This window comes from Silene latifolia, chromosome 2, assembly GCF_048544455.1.
Source record: "Silene latifolia isolate original U9 population chromosome 2, ASM4854445v1, whole genome shotgun sequence".
NCBI classification, from domain to species: Eukaryota; Viridiplantae; Streptophyta; class Magnoliopsida; order Caryophyllales; family Caryophyllaceae; genus Silene; species Silene latifolia.
The window spans coordinates 151,140,970-151,158,708 of record NC_133527.1 but is presented as its reverse complement, the minus strand read 5'-3'; the positions used below and the strand labels follow the sequence as shown (position 1 = coordinate 151,158,708).

General features: G+C 38.6%; 1 protein-coding gene across 1 annotated transcript; it reads right to left on the bottom strand.

Moving 5' to 3' along the window:
- Window positions 1-3,705: 3,705 nt before the first annotated feature.
- On the bottom strand, window positions 3,706-17,131 carry LOC141643133 (uncharacterized). The gene is made up of 10 exons (XM_074452170.1): window positions 17,092-17,131; window positions 16,246-16,546; window positions 7,814-7,931; window positions 7,622-7,734; window positions 5,919-6,044; window positions 5,669-5,789; window positions 5,494-5,578; window positions 5,021-5,134; window positions 4,891-4,930; window positions 3,706-4,135 (listed from the first exon to the last, which is right to left on the bottom strand). Exons 2-10 carry the CDS (start codon window positions 16,420-16,422, stop codon window positions 3,980-3,982), a joined length of 1,050 nt encoding a protein of 349 aa, XP_074308271.1. The 5' UTR covers window positions 16,423-16,546; window positions 17,092-17,131; the 3' UTR covers window positions 3,706-3,979.
- Window positions 17,132-17,739: the final 608 nt, after the last annotated feature.

Sequence of the window (17,739 nt, the reverse complement as noted above, 5' to 3'; positions counted from 1 at the left end):
GTATGTTGCATAATTGTTGTTCTGCCTTCGGTTGACCGTGGTTATTGGGTGGGACGAACTTCGGGGACGAAGTTCCTTTTTAGAGGGGTAGATAACATCGCGATATAAAAGTTCATATAAACCAAGGTTCCTTTGTGCTTCACCTTATTTTATGTGTTTATCTTTTCCCTTCTATGTTGTCACGAACTTAATATTTGTAATCGATACTAGAATTGGACACTATATCTGGGTGATGTTGTCACGAACCTGGTAGTGGTTGAAGTCCTGTGCATCTTATGTGTCTGGTAGTGGTTGGAGTCTTGTGCATCCTATGTGTCGGTTTGAGTAGCGAGAGGTTTCCTTACGTTGCAGTTGGAAGGTATGGGTCGAACTTCGGGGACGAAGTTCCCTTTTAAGGGGTTAGACTGTAATATCCACTATGATTAAGGACCCTTTTAACCAACCCTTTTGACCATGGTAGACCTTAGGAGGGGATAGGTGAGAGGATAAGTGAAGATAAGTGACTTATGCGGTTGGTTGCTCGACCTAGTAGAGACTACTCGGTCGAGTAGTGGGAACACTCGACCGAGTAGGGCTTACTCGGTCGAGTATGAGAGTACTCGACCGAGTATAGCTGCAGTTGATGCGTTATTATAAAACGCAACTTCGCAAGTCTTAATTCATTTTCGACGCTTCCATTTCACCCTAACCCTAATTTATCCCTCTATCACATATCACCCACCTTGCCCTACACTATTATCTAGCCTAGACTTTAACCATGGAAGGGGACAGGGTTACACATGAAGGATGCGTGTGAGGATGTCGCCGTTGTCGCCGTCGGTCCGCATCACTAGGTAAATCGCTGTTTTGGCTGTGTTTTTCAGTAGGCTCTTGGGGTAGTCTTATAATAGGATGTGGTTACCGCTTGTAGGATGCGTCTCGAAGTCTTGCTTGGATAAGTGTGGATGCATTTCATGGTTTGGCGATAAGGTAGGGTTTTCCTACTCAGTTCCTGTTTAATTGATTTGAGATTGTATTGTATTATGTACGATTGATTGTCTGTTGATCGTTGTGGGCGTGTTGGTGTTGTGATGATTGTGGTGGAGTCACTTGGGGGAGTAGCTTCACACCATAGTTCGTCATCCGTGGAACCCGCCACAGGAGGGGATGTGCACATTAAAGGACATGGATATCGCTCATTGATGAGCGGGGCTTAGGTGGGGATTGGCTGCGGTCCCCCACAGGCGGCGAGGATTACCTGTTGCGATGGGTAATCTGGCAGGGCTACACACTTTGGTGTGTAGTCGGTTACTGTGTGAGATCAGAAGACCGGAGGAGGATGATGATCAGTTGGTTACCTTTTTGTGTACTTATCTTGCTTTGGTTATTCAGTAACTGACCCCGTGTTGTGTTTGAAAAATTGTGGTGATCCATTCGGGGATGGTGAGCAGTTGTTTTAGCAGGTACTGTTGGTCTGTTTGCTGATGGGCTTGGAGGGGAATCGAGTCACCACGCTACCGGAGTATATGTCCCGACGCATGAGTTTACTAGCTGTCATAGTTATCACTTCGTATTGCGTTATGTAGTTTGGGTTGTAAAAGCTTAAAGTATTATAATATAAATGTTCTTATGTTGTTTATTTGATCTACTACCTCGGGTGACCGAGATGGTAACACCTCCATATACTGGAATGGTCCTTGGTAAGGCATCTTGGTGTGCGGGGTTGTTACATCATGGGACCGTCTTCCTTGCTCCGATTCCTCTATTCCCGCCTCAAATCCTGGAAGAGGGACACAAAATCGTAGACTAGGGGATCGGGCACAAAATGCAAGGTAAGATATACAAAACCGACTCAAAAGGAGTCGAAATGCATGAGAATAGAAAGGAAATTTGGTGTAAATAGACCCTATATCAATTAGCTCAAAAATTATTTCTTTAACTTCTAATGCATCGTAGTTTTCAATCTTAAGCTCACTAAAACCTATACGGATAATTACTATTAATATAACAAAGGTTTCACAACCACCTTTGAATACTACATTTTCACCATCTTCGACTATCTCACTATTTCAGCAACAATTAAGGGTTATTATTTACTTCCATTACATAACCACACCACTAAATTCAAAGGATTACTGACAATGACGAAACTAACCCAACTAGATAAATGTCGAGCCTATACTTGAAATTAACCAAAACATAAATGTGACTGGAAACCCAAGCTGACTTGAAGGTGATCAGAGCATTGTTGGCTCGTAAGTCTGTGAGTGAATCGACTCGAACATAAATTGAATTGCCAAAAAATACTATAAAAAGAATAACGTTTATAATCTATATTACGGAGTACAATATAGAATCAAACATAAAACCTAAACTTTAAGCATTTAATTCTCGAAAGCACGTTTTTAGTCAGATAATTTTACACGAAATATAGAATGATAATTTATACAGAATTAAGTTCAAAAGAATATGGCCTAAATCATCCACTCTAATGGGATCGAATAATAATTTCACAGAAATATAGAAATATGAACCAGTGGGGCCCATCCCTCCCAACATAAACTAAGGTCCCCCCTCACCATATTTCCATGGCAGAGGAATTTTAATTTGTCTTGGAAAATATGGAGGGAGAAACAAACCATAATGGGCCGAGCTCTAAACTATTAACATCGTATGTAAATCTCTTCCATTCCTTTACCTCTAAATCCCACAATCCAATCACGTGATTCACGTCATCTGGATAAAAAAATCCTCGAGTTTGAGTAGACTTTTGGGGGATTAATTTGTTCTCAACTTATTCTATTCGAATGTTTTTAGAGATTTAAGTAAATTATTTATGAAATACGCCGCTCCCTTTTTTTTTTAACGTAAGTGCTCATTCATGGACACATTTTACTCTTTCATAGAACTTTTCCATACCCTTCTCTAGAAAACAAGAGAGAAATTTCTCTAATCTTTTTCTCTCCTCCTCTAACAAATTAATCAACATGTAAACAAACACCATGAGTTGTGCAATTTATTCAAAAATTAAACAAGTAACTAATCTAATTTCATCAACAATACACAAACTTTTTATACCAATTACATGTTCAATTAAACTAAATTTACAATTAGGATTTCATTCAAGAAGTGAGGTTGGGGTGACTGGGGTGGGGACATAGCTGGTCGCCGGAAGGGGAGGGAGCAGGGTGGGGGTTGCCTATGTAAGGGTGTGGCTATGGTGGTCGCGGGGCTGAAGTAGTGGAGGGATGGTGGTCGAATTGGTCGTGCGTATGGGGTAAAGTATGTATGGAGGGTGATGGCTGGTCTGCGGTGGAGGGTGGTGGTAGGGAAGGGGGTCGATGAAGGTGGTGTTAGAGACAGGGGTAGCAGATGGTGGAGGGGGGAAGTTATGGTGGGTGAAGGGGGGTTATAGGTGGTCGGCAATGGGCGAGGTGGCCGCCGATGGGTTGGCCGGAAAGGTGGCAGGCGGTGGGTGGCTGACGGTAGGGATGAGAGTTGGAACAAAAGGAGTAAATGAAAGAATTAAAATAAAAAGGTACAATGGTCATTTCCGTCCATGAACGAGCATCACCCTTTTTAATTAATTTAGTTAATTAACCCACTAATATCGGTGTCCAACAAAACTCGATATATAATGCAATAGTCCATCCAGGAGCATTGACAATATTGTGTTTAATAATAGCATGAATTGAAGCCGTGCTACAATTAGAATTCACCATCAAATGATAATAAGACGCTCAAAATTAATTACTTTGGTAAGCATTGTGAAAACAGTGATAGTTCACATCTATACTGCTATACATGTCTCTAAACAACAAATTTTACCATCAGTTAATCCAGATCGATACCTGCCAGAAAAACCTACTTTTTAGACACTAACTTTCAATACAAATTCCATCGAAAAAGTTTAATTGGGTTTGGTACTTGAGCTAACATCCTGTTGGATCCTTGCTCCCTTTTGAACTTCTCGATGTGAGAGTAGCATAATGGTTGTTCCTTACAACCGGAACCACCATCTTTGAACAACGGAAAGGGGAGTGTTAAGGAAAGGAGCATAGCGATGGATGGAAGGGTAGACAGTCCTTCCTATCTTGGCCCATACACTTTGGTGATAGCCGGCAGTGACCGGGGCACTATACATGAGCTTCAGTAGCTGTTATCAAACAAATTACAAACATGTGTTACAATTTAGCTTCAACTGGCCTGCTATAAATAGCAGGAATGCAGCTTATTGAACAATTTCAAAAGTTGCCAAATTTATTAGCTAAAACGCCACCCTATCCAACCTATCTTCACTCTTTTGGTTTAAAAGTTAGTGTCTTAAGAGTGATACCCATGTCTCATAGTCAAGTATCGAACACAGATACACGAGCGAGAGAGTAATTTAAAGTGTTGGGACTTTTGGAATAACTTTGATTCGAGACAGTTTTCGAAATCTACCGCATTCCGAGTTTACTACTAATATATACTCCATCCATCCATTATACTGTCTCCATTTCCTTCATAATCCATCAAAAAATAACTAGTCTATACCTAGATAACTAATCGCATGGCGATGTAGTATCTTACATGTAAAAGCTCAAGGGACAATTATGATGACCTTTCTTAAAAGGAATGGAGAGAGTATAGATGACCTTTCTATTTCAGGTTGTCTCAAAATAGTTGATTACTCCGTACTTTCTATAACTAGTTGGTCAAATATGGCAAAATTCTTATCTTACCCTCATTCAACCTTAGCAAGTTGGGAAAAATCATATGGGGGGCAAAATATTCTATCAAGTAAAGAGGCGAATTTAGAAATTTTCATCTTGCATGCTTAAAATGAGCCCAAATCAAAAGTGGTCAATTTCTAATTAGGCGGCTCAAGGACTAGAATACTTGATAAGGATTAAGGGTACGGAAACAAACCTGCCAGTACATGAAAGTTTGAATGAAGTTGCGCTGCCATCTATCAGAATAGGATACAAGGTATGATTAGACGCAAAGGGAATGAAGGAATTGACAAGAGAAAACAAATGTCAAATAGAGGTTTGCTTACGAGAACAATGAAATGATTAAGAGGAAGCCAAGTCCAATTTCGGCATGTGAGGACAACTTGCGGAGGGTTGTACCATTCGATTCTACCCAAACACAAGTCTCTTCCAGATACTTCCTGTAAAATAACAGCAGCTGAAAACCTTCAGTCTCCGACATTAAAACTGCTAAAGATATTGTCCTCATTTCTTTTTGGGTTGTCTTCTTTATATGTCCAGTGAAATACAAAATTAAAATATAGCGAACATCAGATTATATAGTCCACCTTTCCTTTTCGTAAAAAGTTGGTTATTTCATCACGTTTTCTTTAGATAAAACCTTTAGTCAAATACGGACAATATAAATAATGATTGGATGAATGGAGTACATTGCAGAAACATAGCAAGTTCCTTGTGATCAATGTTATGTAAGATCACTAGATCAGACACATAACATTCACACATCCAATGTCATCAGTCACCACTCAGAACAACCTACCTGTATAGGTTAGAGCGACTGAAATTTCGTCTTAGATACTTGGCAGCATGCTCCAGGGATCGGCAGAGAATGGGAATCAATGCAACTACACATGATTTCGACAGCAGAATGTCACATTATACCACACATTTTTTTTTTCAGAAAACAACTTCATAACAGAAAACGTGAAACTAACATTTGAGGGAAAGTTGTGATGTAACAAACGTGACGGAGTACATAAAGTAGATAAAGTCCTTTGTTGCAAGTATTGACTGCAACCACATTTGAACTGCTTGCATATTCCATGCCCTAGGTTTCTGCACATAACATATACTTTTTTTTTGAGGGAACATAACATATACTTACTGAGTACTGACAAGTGAAATGCATAATAGTCAATCTGGAAGTGGAAGGTCAGAAACTGATAGGAAGAGAGTAGCTGGTACCCCATAGAGCGAGTATAAAGAGTATAATGAGGAACAAGCCGTGCCCATACATGATAGGCGATAAGCCCTATTTGAAAGATTGGCAGGAATTATCGGAAAGATTGAAAGTAAAGCCAAGACAAACACCTGCATAGGGTGGGATCAAGTTAGTTTTACCAACAACAACATCATAGCCTTAATCCCAAAATGATTTGGGGTCGGCTGACATGAATCATCCTTTAGAACCGTCTATAGGTGAACGCACACCTCCAAATGCGAAAAAAATAGAAAAGGGAAAAATGAAAAACAAAAGGGAGAGTGAAACATAATACAAAGTCAAGGTAAACTTAATAGGTTTTAAAATCGAAATCCGGATTTCTTTTATTAAAACTTAAAATTTAAATCGAGAATAAAGATTAAAACGATTTTGAAAACCGCAGTAGAATTTAAGGATCCGGAATACCATAAAAGTAACCCAAGTAAAATATATAAGAAAGTGGTTGGTAAAAAAGGTGTAATAAAGGAGAGAAGAACAAATAATTTTTTTTAAAAAAATTAAATAAAAACACGAAATATTTCAAATAACATCAAATACTAAAAATCCACATGTATCCTTCCCTCCATTGTGCCCTCTCCGTTACCATACTCTCCTCAAGCGCCAGAAATCTCATATCTTGCTCTATCACTCTCAACCATGTCTGTCTCGGTCTCCCTCTACCCCTAGGGACCCTTTCTATTCCCCAGGTCTCTAGCCTCCTAACTTCCTAACTCTAGCCTCCTAACTTCCTAACTGGTGCGTCCATAGGTCTCCTTCTCACATGGCCAAACCATCTTAGTCGATTTTCCATCATCTTGTCCTCTATTGGCGCCACTTTTACCTTTTCCCTAATCACCTCATTCCTCAATCGATCTTTCCTTGTATGGCCGCACATCCAACTCAACATACGCATCTCCGCCACACTCATATTTTGAATGTGACAATGTTTCACGGCCCAGCACTCGGAACCGTAAAGTAAAGCAGGCCTAATTGCCGTGCGATAAAATTTTCCCTTTAATCTTTGGGGCATATCTTTATCGCATAAAAACCCTGAAGCACTCTTCCATTTCAACCATCCCGCTTTAATTCTGTGAGTCACATCTCCGTCTAACTCTCCATCTTTTTGAATAATAGATCCTAGATATCTGAAGAAATCTGACCCCTCCACAACATTCCCATCGAAAATAATACTCCCCGCCTCTGTCGATCTCGACCCCGCCACGTTAGTGAACTGACACCTCAAATACTCGGTCTTACTCCTGCTCAGCCTAAATCCACGAGTCTCTAAAGTATGCCTCCAGAATTCCAACTTTCTCTCCACCCCCTCTTTCGTCTCATCAAGTTAGTTTTACCATCAAAATAAAATGATGTCAAGACAAGAAACACACGTGCCATCCCTGAATTAACTTCATGGTTTATTTTGCACAAAATTGAGAAACATGTTAAGATGCGGAAGAAAACGCAAGTTGGTGAAAGATGTGAATGAAAATGCAGGTTGGTAAATGATGTGGGGACACAAACCAAAATGAATTAATGAGCACAAATAAAATACAAAAAGGAAAATTCCTACCAGGAAATTTATTCATGGATTCCCGAAATGGAAACTACCCAATATTCGTGAACAGAATGATTAAATTTAACTGCTATATATAATCTTCAGCACAGTTTGAATACTTTATTAGCTTACCCAGGCATTCACAGAAAATTGTATGGTTTGTCGATACCAATGCATTGCAGTTGGAGCTGCTCCAGTGGTGGAGTTGGCGGTTGTACTAGATCCAGAAGTTCTACTTGTTGAACCTGGGAAATGGGACAGACTCCTCAACGAAAAACCACAAAAAATGCAGCTTAACAGTGGCGATATCACCTCCAACTCTACCTGAACTACGTGGTCTTGCTTGGTCACTTGCAGGTGCTGACGTTGATGAAGATGATGCCTGATTTGCTGCCTGTGATGAACCACTTAGAGACATTGGCTCAACTACTAAACCGGGATCCTGAAAAGGCATTACCACACAGATAATAACATCAAGATCGTAACAAATAATAATGTAACCAGTGCGGAAAGTAATTGTTTTCTTTATATAAATATATCAATATAAAAGGGGGCGAGATAAAGTGCTCCAACACATCTGGCTTCCAGGTATGACAACGTTAATCAAGCAAACACAATGATGAAGAATCAATAATCACAACAATTAGAATTAAGTAAGCATACAATTGGTATTTAACATGCTTGATATAGTAAGAAGAATAACAACAAAATTCATCACAATGCAAACAAATAAAAGCATCAGTGTGCTTTTCCTTTGTGTCATATATTAACCATTGAAGCACAGATTCATAGAAGCCACGTTATTGTCACATTTGTCTGTTTGGTGGGTCTGGGAGAAACCGACTTTTTAAATTATGCCGTAGGCTTCATACAAAGTGAGTTGGTAATCAGAAGAAGTTGAGCATATCATAGACTCACAGCTGACCACACCATCGGCTGGCCCTTTTGCCTAGTAACTGATGAGGAATGTGAAGTTCTTGAAACCAAATAAGACGAACAGGTTGATAAGAAACTCTTGACTGTCAATTTCTGAGTATGACTTCGGTGAGATTTATGGCTTAATAGTCATATGAAGCATCTGACAACCACAATTCATATTTGTTGAAGTGTGAGACTTTTCTGGAGTGTTCTAGAAGGTTCCGGAATATTCTAGAATAATGTAGAAACTTCTAGAATGTTCTAGAATAATGTCGAAGTTACTAGAATAGTCTAGAATACTCTAGAAGGATCATGAATGGTCTAGATGTGTGTAGAGAAGTCTAGAACCTTCTAGAGATGTCTTGTATGTATTGAGAACTCTAGAGACGTACTAAGTCTAGGTCACTCTAGAATGCTCTATTCTAGAGAATTCCAAGAATGTAGGAGAAGGAGGAGGAGCACTATAAATAGAGGTACTCCCCTCCCATTTCATGTATCCAACAAATTCACAAAAATCAATGCAAAAACTAATTCCTTCAAACTAAACACCAACTAATCAACCTTCAACTAATCAACTAAATAAACTAACAACTAATCTCCACTTTACTTCCTATACTCCCCCATACACCAACAAGTGGTATCAAGAGCTCTAAAGATCTTAGGGCAACAAAATAAAACTATGGCTTCCGCATTAAATACTCTATCGTCTACTCTTCCAATTTTTGGAGGAGAAAATTACGACTATTGGTGCATTAAAATGAAGGCTCTCTTAAAATCAAATGCACTATGGGAGATTGTGGAAAATGGTCCCGAAAAGCAACAAGAAGGTGTTCAACCCACCGAAGCATCCTTAAAGAAAATAAATGAGGATGAGATAAAGGACGCCAAAGCCTTGTCTTTCATCTTTAATCTTTGTTTGAGACCATCTTTCCAAAAATAATGCGGGCTTCTACCGCAAAAGAAGCATGGGATTCACTCCAAAAAGAATTCCATGGTGATGAAAGGATAAGAACAATACGTCTCAATACCCTAAGAAAAGATTTCGAAAATTTGAAGATGAGGGAGAATGAAGACATACAAACTTACACTTCAAGAGTAACGGAGATAGTTAATCAAATGAAGATATATGGTGAAGATATTACCGACACGAGAATCGTGCAAAAAATTCTCGCGACTTTAACCAAAAAGTTTGACATGATTGTCACACGTTATTGAAGAATCAAGGATCTCTCAAAGCTCACAAGAATGAAGAGCTACTTGGATCCTTACTCGCCTATGATCAAAAATTCAAGACCGGAGAATCTTCTTCCGAGGATGCTTTCAAGTCATCGCATAAAGAAAAGCGGTCTGGAGGGTGGAAGAAGAAAAGTGACGATGGTGGCAATAAACAAATGTCACAATCAAAGGGCAAGTTTCCTCCTTGTGGCATTTGTGGAAAGAATAATCATGCGAGAAAAAGAATTGCTATTTCAAAGGCAAGCCCCAGTGTCACCATTGTAAGAAATATGGGCACTTTAAAAAAGATTGTAGACAAAAACAAATGGAGTCCAAGGACCAAGCTCATTATTCAAGTAGCGTTAATAATGAGCACCTCTTCTATCTTGCCGCCAAGCAAAGACTTCAAGCAAAGAAAGTAGGTGGCTAATTGACAGTGGTTGTACAAGTCACATGACGAATGATTCAAGCATCTTTAGCGAGTTGGATACTTGTCCAAACTCCGTACGAAATGGGGAATGGTGAAGTTCTGACATCGAAGGGCAAAGGTACGATCATTGTTCCAACTAAGCGGGGTACAAAATACATTAAAGATGTCTTTGCTTGTCCGGATCTTGCTGAAAATTTGCTAAGTGTGGCACAAATGATCAAGAATGGTTATTCACTAGTCTTTGCAAATAATCATTGCACCATATATGACCGGGAAATAAGGAGATTGCTAAAGTTGCCATGGAAAATAAAAGCTTCTCCTTGAAATGGAAGTATGGCCTAGAATCATCATATCGAGCTCACGCCGCGGAGACCTGGCTATGGCATAGAAGGTACGGACATTTCAACTTACGTGCACTAGCCGACTTATACAAACAGAATGTTGTGCGGGATTTTCCAATGATTCAAGCAACTAAAGAACTATGCGAGCCTTGTCAACTTGGAAAGCAACACCGCCTGCCATTTCCAAAGAGCCAAGCATGGAGGGCAAGTAAAAAGCTAGAGCTTGTTCACACGGGCGTATGCGGTCCTCAAAGAACTTTATCTCATCTTGGAAACAGGTACTTTATCCTGTTTATTGATGATTTTACTCGAATGACTTGGGTATATTTTATGAAACAAAAATCGAAGTATTCCAAGTCTTTCAAAATTCAAAGCTCTCATTGAAAATCAAAGCGGGTGCAAATTGAAGATGATTAGATCCGATCGCGGGAAAGAATATACTTCTTCACAATTTGACCGATTTGTGAAGATGAAGGTGTAGAACATCACCACCGCAGATATACTCCACAACAAAACGGGGTATCCGAAAGAAAGAATAGGACCGTGATGGAGATGGCCGGATGCATGTTGGTTTGAAAAGAAAATGCCGAAGAAATTTTGGGCCGAGGTCATCTACACATCCGTATACCGCTCAACGGACTTCCAACAAAGGCGATTAAGGGAAAAACTCCGAGAAGCTTGGAGCGGTAAAAAGCCTACAGCTAAGCATTTAAAGGTGTTTGGCTCAATCTGCTATGCTCACATCCCAGTAGAAAAAGGAGCAAGCTTGATGATAAGGCGAGAAAAGGTATATTTCTTGGCTACGACTCAAAATCAAAGGCTTACCGGATTTTCAATCTTAATACGGAGAAGATCATGATAAGCCGAGACGTGGAGTTTGATGAAGATGCAATGTGGAATTGGGAAGAGAAGAAGGTGGAAAGAAATGTGATCCTAGTTCCTTATCACCAACATCAACCGAAAGGTGATGATGATACGATCAACAATAATGATCCTCCTACACCTCCATCAACTCCAATGCATGCACACTCTCCATCCTCTAACGACAATTCGGAGAATGCTACGGGACCTCGAGGTAAGAAAGATCTCTCCGAAATTTATGCAGAATGTCCCGTTATTAATCTAAATGAAGAGGAATGTGAGAGATGCTACTTCGCTTTTGAGGAGCCAAGAGACTATGATGAGGCTTCCAAATACAAAGAGTGGCAAGACGCAATGGAGACAGAAATAAACATGATAAAGAAGAATAACACCTGGGAATTAGTGGACAAACCCAAGGATCGAAAAGGTGATTGGAGTGAAATGGGTCTACAAAACAAAGTTGAATCCAGATGGCTCAATCAATAAGTACAAAGCAAGATTGGTCGTGAAAGGGTACTCACAACAAGCTGGAATAGACTATGGAGACACATTTGCTCCAGTTGCTCGTCATGATACGGTAAGGACTCTTATTGCTCTAAATTTGCTCAAGAAAGATGGAAAATTTATCAACTTGATGTCAAATCGCCCTTCCTTAATGGAGAACTCGAGGAGGAGATATACATCGAGCAACCTCCGAGCTTTGTCGCACAAGGAAATGAAGAAAAGGTGTGCAAGGCTGAAAAAGCTCTATATGGCCTCAAACAAGCTCCAAGAGCGTGGTACAAAGAAGATTGATTCTTATTTCCTTGAGCAAGGATTCACGAGGAGTAAAAATGAGCATACACTATACGTAAAGAAAAAACAAGGTTATCTTCTCATCGTTTCTCTCTATGTTGATGATCTCCTTGTCACAGGAAACAATGCCCAAATGATCCTTACATTTAAGGAGGAGATGAAGAAAAGGTTTGAAATGACGGATTTGGGCTTAATGAATTTCTTCCTTGGCATGGAAGTCCATCAAGCAGAAGATGGAATCTTCATTTCTCAAACTAAGTATGCTCGAAATCCTCAAAAGGTTCAAGATGGAGAACTCGTAAGCGGTTTCTACTCCTTTGGTCCTGAATGAGAAACTATCCAAAAATGATGGGTCAAAAGAAGTTGATCTCAAGCAATACCGAAGCTTGGTTGGAAGCTTACTTTACCTCACACTACAAGACTGATCTTATGTTCGCCACAAGCTTATTATTAAGATTTATGAGCAAACCAAGTGAGGTTCACATGGGTACAATGAAGAGAATACTTCGATATCTAAAGGGTACTCTAGAGTTTGGAGTATTTTACCGGCCTTGCGACAATCCAAGATTAATAGCGTACTCGACAAAGGATCAGGCGGGATCGGTAGATGACATGAAAAGTACTTCAAAGCTATGCATTTACTTTCGGCTCGGGAGTATTCTCATGGAATTCAAAAAGCAAGACATCGTAGCTCAATCAACAAATAGGGCCGAGTGCGTTGCGGCTTGCGCGCCGTCAATCAAGTAATATGGCTAAGGAAGATACTTGAGGACTTAGGCTACAAGCAAGAAGGAGCAACCAAGGTTATGGTGGATAACAAGTCGGAATCGCCATCGCGAAGAATCCAGTGTGCTTGAAAGAAGACAAAGCACATGAAAGTGAGGTTCTATGCACTTCGAGATGCCGAGCAAGAAAAGGAAGTGGAACTTATCCATTGCCCATCCGAGTTCCAACTAGCCGACATTTTAACCAAGGCTCTACCGACAAAGAAGGGTTCGAGTTTCTAAGATCAAAGTTGGGCGTCACTCCAAAAGTCTCGGAGGAGTGTTGAAGTGTGAGACTTTTCTGGTGTTCTAGAAGGTTCCTAATATTCTAGAATAATGTAGAAACTTCTAGAATGTTCTAGAATAATGTCGAAGTTACTAGAATAGTCTAGAATACTCTAGAAGGATCATGAATGGTCTAGATGTGTGTAGAGAAGTCTAGAACCTTCTAGAGATGTCTTGTATGTATTGAGAACTCTAGAGACGTACTAAGTCTAGGTCACTCTAGAATGCTCTATTCTAGAGAATTCCAAGAATGTAGGAGAAGGAGGAGGAGCACTATAAATAGAGGTACTCCCCTCCCATTTCATGTATCCAACAAATTCACAAAAATCAATGCAAAAACTAATTCCTTCAAACTAAACACCAACTAATCAACCTTCAACTAATCAACTAAATAAACTAACAACTAATCTCCACTTTACTTCCTATACTCCCCCATACACCAACAATATTCTTCTAAGCTATTAACATAAATCAGATTTTCTTCATCTTCTTCAAGGCAATTTAACGCACGAAAAAGAGCAAGAGGGCAGGATAAAATTACAAGGCTTTCAAAGGTTTTGAGGGCTTTGACACAACTTCAGCATCCTTACTCTTAACTGTTCATCATACAGAAGATGTAAATTCTATTGACTGAACAGAATAATGCAGTTAATAAATCTCCATGAACCAGATAAGTATTAGCCATAAATCAGATTTTCTTTGAATTCTTCAAGGTAATTTAATGCATGAAAAAGAGCAAGAGGGGAGATGAAATTACAAGGCTTTTAATGGTTTTGAGGGCTTTAACACAACTTTAGCATCCGTACTCTAACTGCTCATTATACAATGAAGTAATACTATTGACGGAACAGAATAATGCAGTTGATAAATCTCCATGACACCGCTGTTAATCAAGGAGATACCCAAGTTGTTTGACAAAATATCACCTGATGCTCTAGATTCTGGAGATAGTATCTTGATATCACAGACCTTACTGCTTTTAAAAGCAATATCTTGATTCCCCTAAGTGGTCCAAAAACTCTTGAAATTTATGGGAAGAAGAACTAGCACAGTGAGACTTCAGGCCTGGAAATACTTAAAAACTTATGGCATTAGTGCTACAGGGATCCTAGTAGTGGGCTTATATCTCAGCTATATTGTATGTGTACAAGTCAAGTAGTCAAAATAAAACACGTCAAAACCAGAAACGTACTATGAATCTCCTAGATGGACTGAAGGGACATGAATATGCATTAGTTGTCACTTATCAGTGCTCAGTATAACTCAACAAAATAAAAGCTATCATCAAAATTGACTGCCGGGGAATGGGGATATTGACATTTTCTGATAGAAACTGACAGTCAGTAACAACTTACAAGCACATCCTTCTCATGTCTTATATCATTACATGCCCACTAGTCAAGTGATCACAACAGGTATATCCCTAAACACATTCGTCCGGCCTTATGATAAGCCCTTCTAGCTTTTCGTGCAGCTATATTACTAGACAACACATAATCAAATTTCCTAGCTTCCTTATTGACATTCTAGAACATAAAAAGCTGTAGGGAGGTTCTTGGGAAACCTAAACTGGTTCTCCACAGCTCCATCTCAAATCTCTCCAAAAAAAAAAAGACGCTAAATGCCCAATTAATAAACTTAACGAAACTATATGACAGAATCAGTCAAAAGGACAGAACCAGCAGCATGTATTTTCATGTCCTAAGACTTTTGACTTCTAACTTGATCTCTTCCAGGAATATTGTTCTTTACAACAACATCAGAGCCTTAATCCCAAAATGATTTGGGGTCGGGTGACATGAATCATCCTTTGTAACCGTCCATGGGTGAACGCACACCTCAAAATGCGAAAAAATAGAAAAGAAAAAGTGAAAAACAAAAGGGGAGTGAAACATATGGACCAGAATGGTAGTGCCGAAATTAATCACACGGACCAGAATCTGTACTCACTCTAATTTAAGTCCAAGAAATTGTATTTGCAGTCATTTCCATACCTTAAAACCTTTGTTGTACAAGAATAATGGGTGGGAATGGTAGTGCCGAAATGTTTTGAAATAGGAACGATTATGAAGAGGAATATATGAACAAGGAAATGAAAGTAGATTGTAAACTCTTCCTACAGATCCGATATCTAACTTGGTTGGTAGAGGGAAAAGAGACAAGGATTGAAATGGAAGAGAAGCATAAAAATGCCCGTGGCAACCCACTAATTCGAGTCAAATTAGAACATTCCATGGTCCTTGCCAAAGTTACCAAAAAGAAAAGCATTACCAATCTACTTGATATACTACATTTACAAAGGAAGTCCAATATAAATTACTTAGAGCATTTTTGAATTGATGTCCAACTAGCTATTGCAGTTTTACTTCACCAAAAACAATTAAAGTTTTGCTCATATTAACCTTTTGTCTGACCTTGAGAGTAACTTCAAGATGATGCATACGCAAATCGGTCTACACTCTACAACATACAATGGGTAGTCTAAAAAAGGGTCAATTCTATTTACAGTTCCAGTTTACCTCCTCCCAACTTCATAAAAATCACCGGAGACATGATATAACAAACAACGAGTCACATTTTGAACCAAAACTTTCATCTTCACATTCAATTTCCAGGGAATGTTAATACAAGAATGAAGAACTTAGTAGTGTGGCTCGCTAGGTAGGCTTTATCTACAAGGCGCAACGACTTGATTTGAATAGTGCCTCGCTAAATTATGGCTTAAGCACACTTGAGACACACTTTAAAAACTAAGCACAAGATGCATCAGCTTGTGCTTCACCAGTCAATACACAATTTTGCTCATTCTTACTGTACCATCATAGCATACAACATAATTACGGTGCAAAAATACGGAATTAGAAAATAGGTGCAAGACCTAACAAGACAATCAAAGAAGACGGACCGATTCAGAACCTCGAAATTAGAAATTTAAAACAATCCCACATCTTGAAACAAATCAAGAAAAACCCAGTAACCAAAATTCAAACTTCAACAAACCCACAAATCTTAAACATTTAAAAATGTAAACCCAACATCAAATTCAATGCAAACAACCTCCTACATATAAATATATAATCACAAGAAATGGGGTAATACCAAAAACCAAGAATTAAAAAAAAAAGGTTAGAAATGAGTAGAAATTACAATGAAACGCTGGTAAAATTTGCGCTTGAAGTGATCAACAACATGAGAACGAGAAGCCATATGAGGAGGGATAAGAACATTGGACCAATAATCATCCCATCTTGCATCATTATCATAATCATATGAAGCAGCTGCATTTCTTATCGACCTTTGTTCTTCTTCTTCTTCTTCACCCATCTTTATTTATTCTCTTGTAGGAGTTTCTCTCTATTGTTCCGAGTTTCAAACAGTTGATTTGATTATTATCTCACTCAGAGTCTGTGATACTGTGTTTTTCGTCTTCATGGGTTGACTAGAACCTCTAAAGTAGAGATGTCAATGGATCGGGTTCGGGTCGGGTGAAGCTTCACCCGCATCCATCCATCACATTAAAAACATCATCCAACCCATCCATCATCCGCGAAACTTATCATCCATCACCCGTCCATCCATCATCCGCGGATGAAACGGGTGGATCGGATGATAAATGGGTGATGATTTAATTATATTTATAAGCCTAAAAAAGTATTAAATTTTATTTCACCCAAACATATGCAAGGTAAATTAGTATTAGACTAAGTGTTTTAAAAATCTTGTAACTTAATGTTTGCTTGAACATATAAAAAGTAAGTAGATTAGCATTGGCTAGCTTAAGTTTTATATAAATATGTATTTTTTTTTCAAAAAAGGAAGAATATCGGGTGGCGGATGGATGGCGGGTTGGATTTAGCTTCATCCATCATCCATCCGTCATCCATTTATTTCATCCATCATCCATCCATCATCCATTTATTTCGGGTTTTCGTCCGTCCATTTAAATCGGGTGGATGGATATTTAGCGGGTGCGGGTGAGATTGACATCCCTACTCTAAAGTTAAGTCAATTTTGCCAAGTTTGCAAGTTTGTGAAGCAAAATTGAAACGTTTAGCAAGGCCTATAGTGTGGGATGCGGAATGAACTTGGCCAAAAATCGACTCGGTTAACAAACCCCGATCCAACCTAACCTGTTTATTAAGTTAGAAACGCGTCAATACTATATATTAAATCAAGAAATTAAGGGATTTCAATGTAATTAAAGAAAGTTATACAAATTAATTATATTATATAGTTTTAAATCAATAGCACCGTGTGATGGACCCGATTAAAGGATCTCAATGCAAATATTATATAGTTTGGGTTAACATTAAATTATATAAAAGCTTGGTAATTTTCCTAAACATGGTCAATTTTCTTAAAATAAAATAATTAATTAAGATGGTCAATTTTTTTAAAATAAAATAATTAATTAAGATGATCAATTTCAAGGAGACTAAAAGAAAGAAAATGTCTGGTAATTTTCCTAAATATTTATAGAAGACTAGAAGATGATCAATTTCCTTAAAATAAAATAATTAAGTAGTATAAACCTGCGCACTTATGGTATTAATTATTATCATCATAAAATTATATATTAAATTAAAATCTATGCAATTTTATTAAACTTTATAGTTTATTAGATGTATATATAGATGTTAA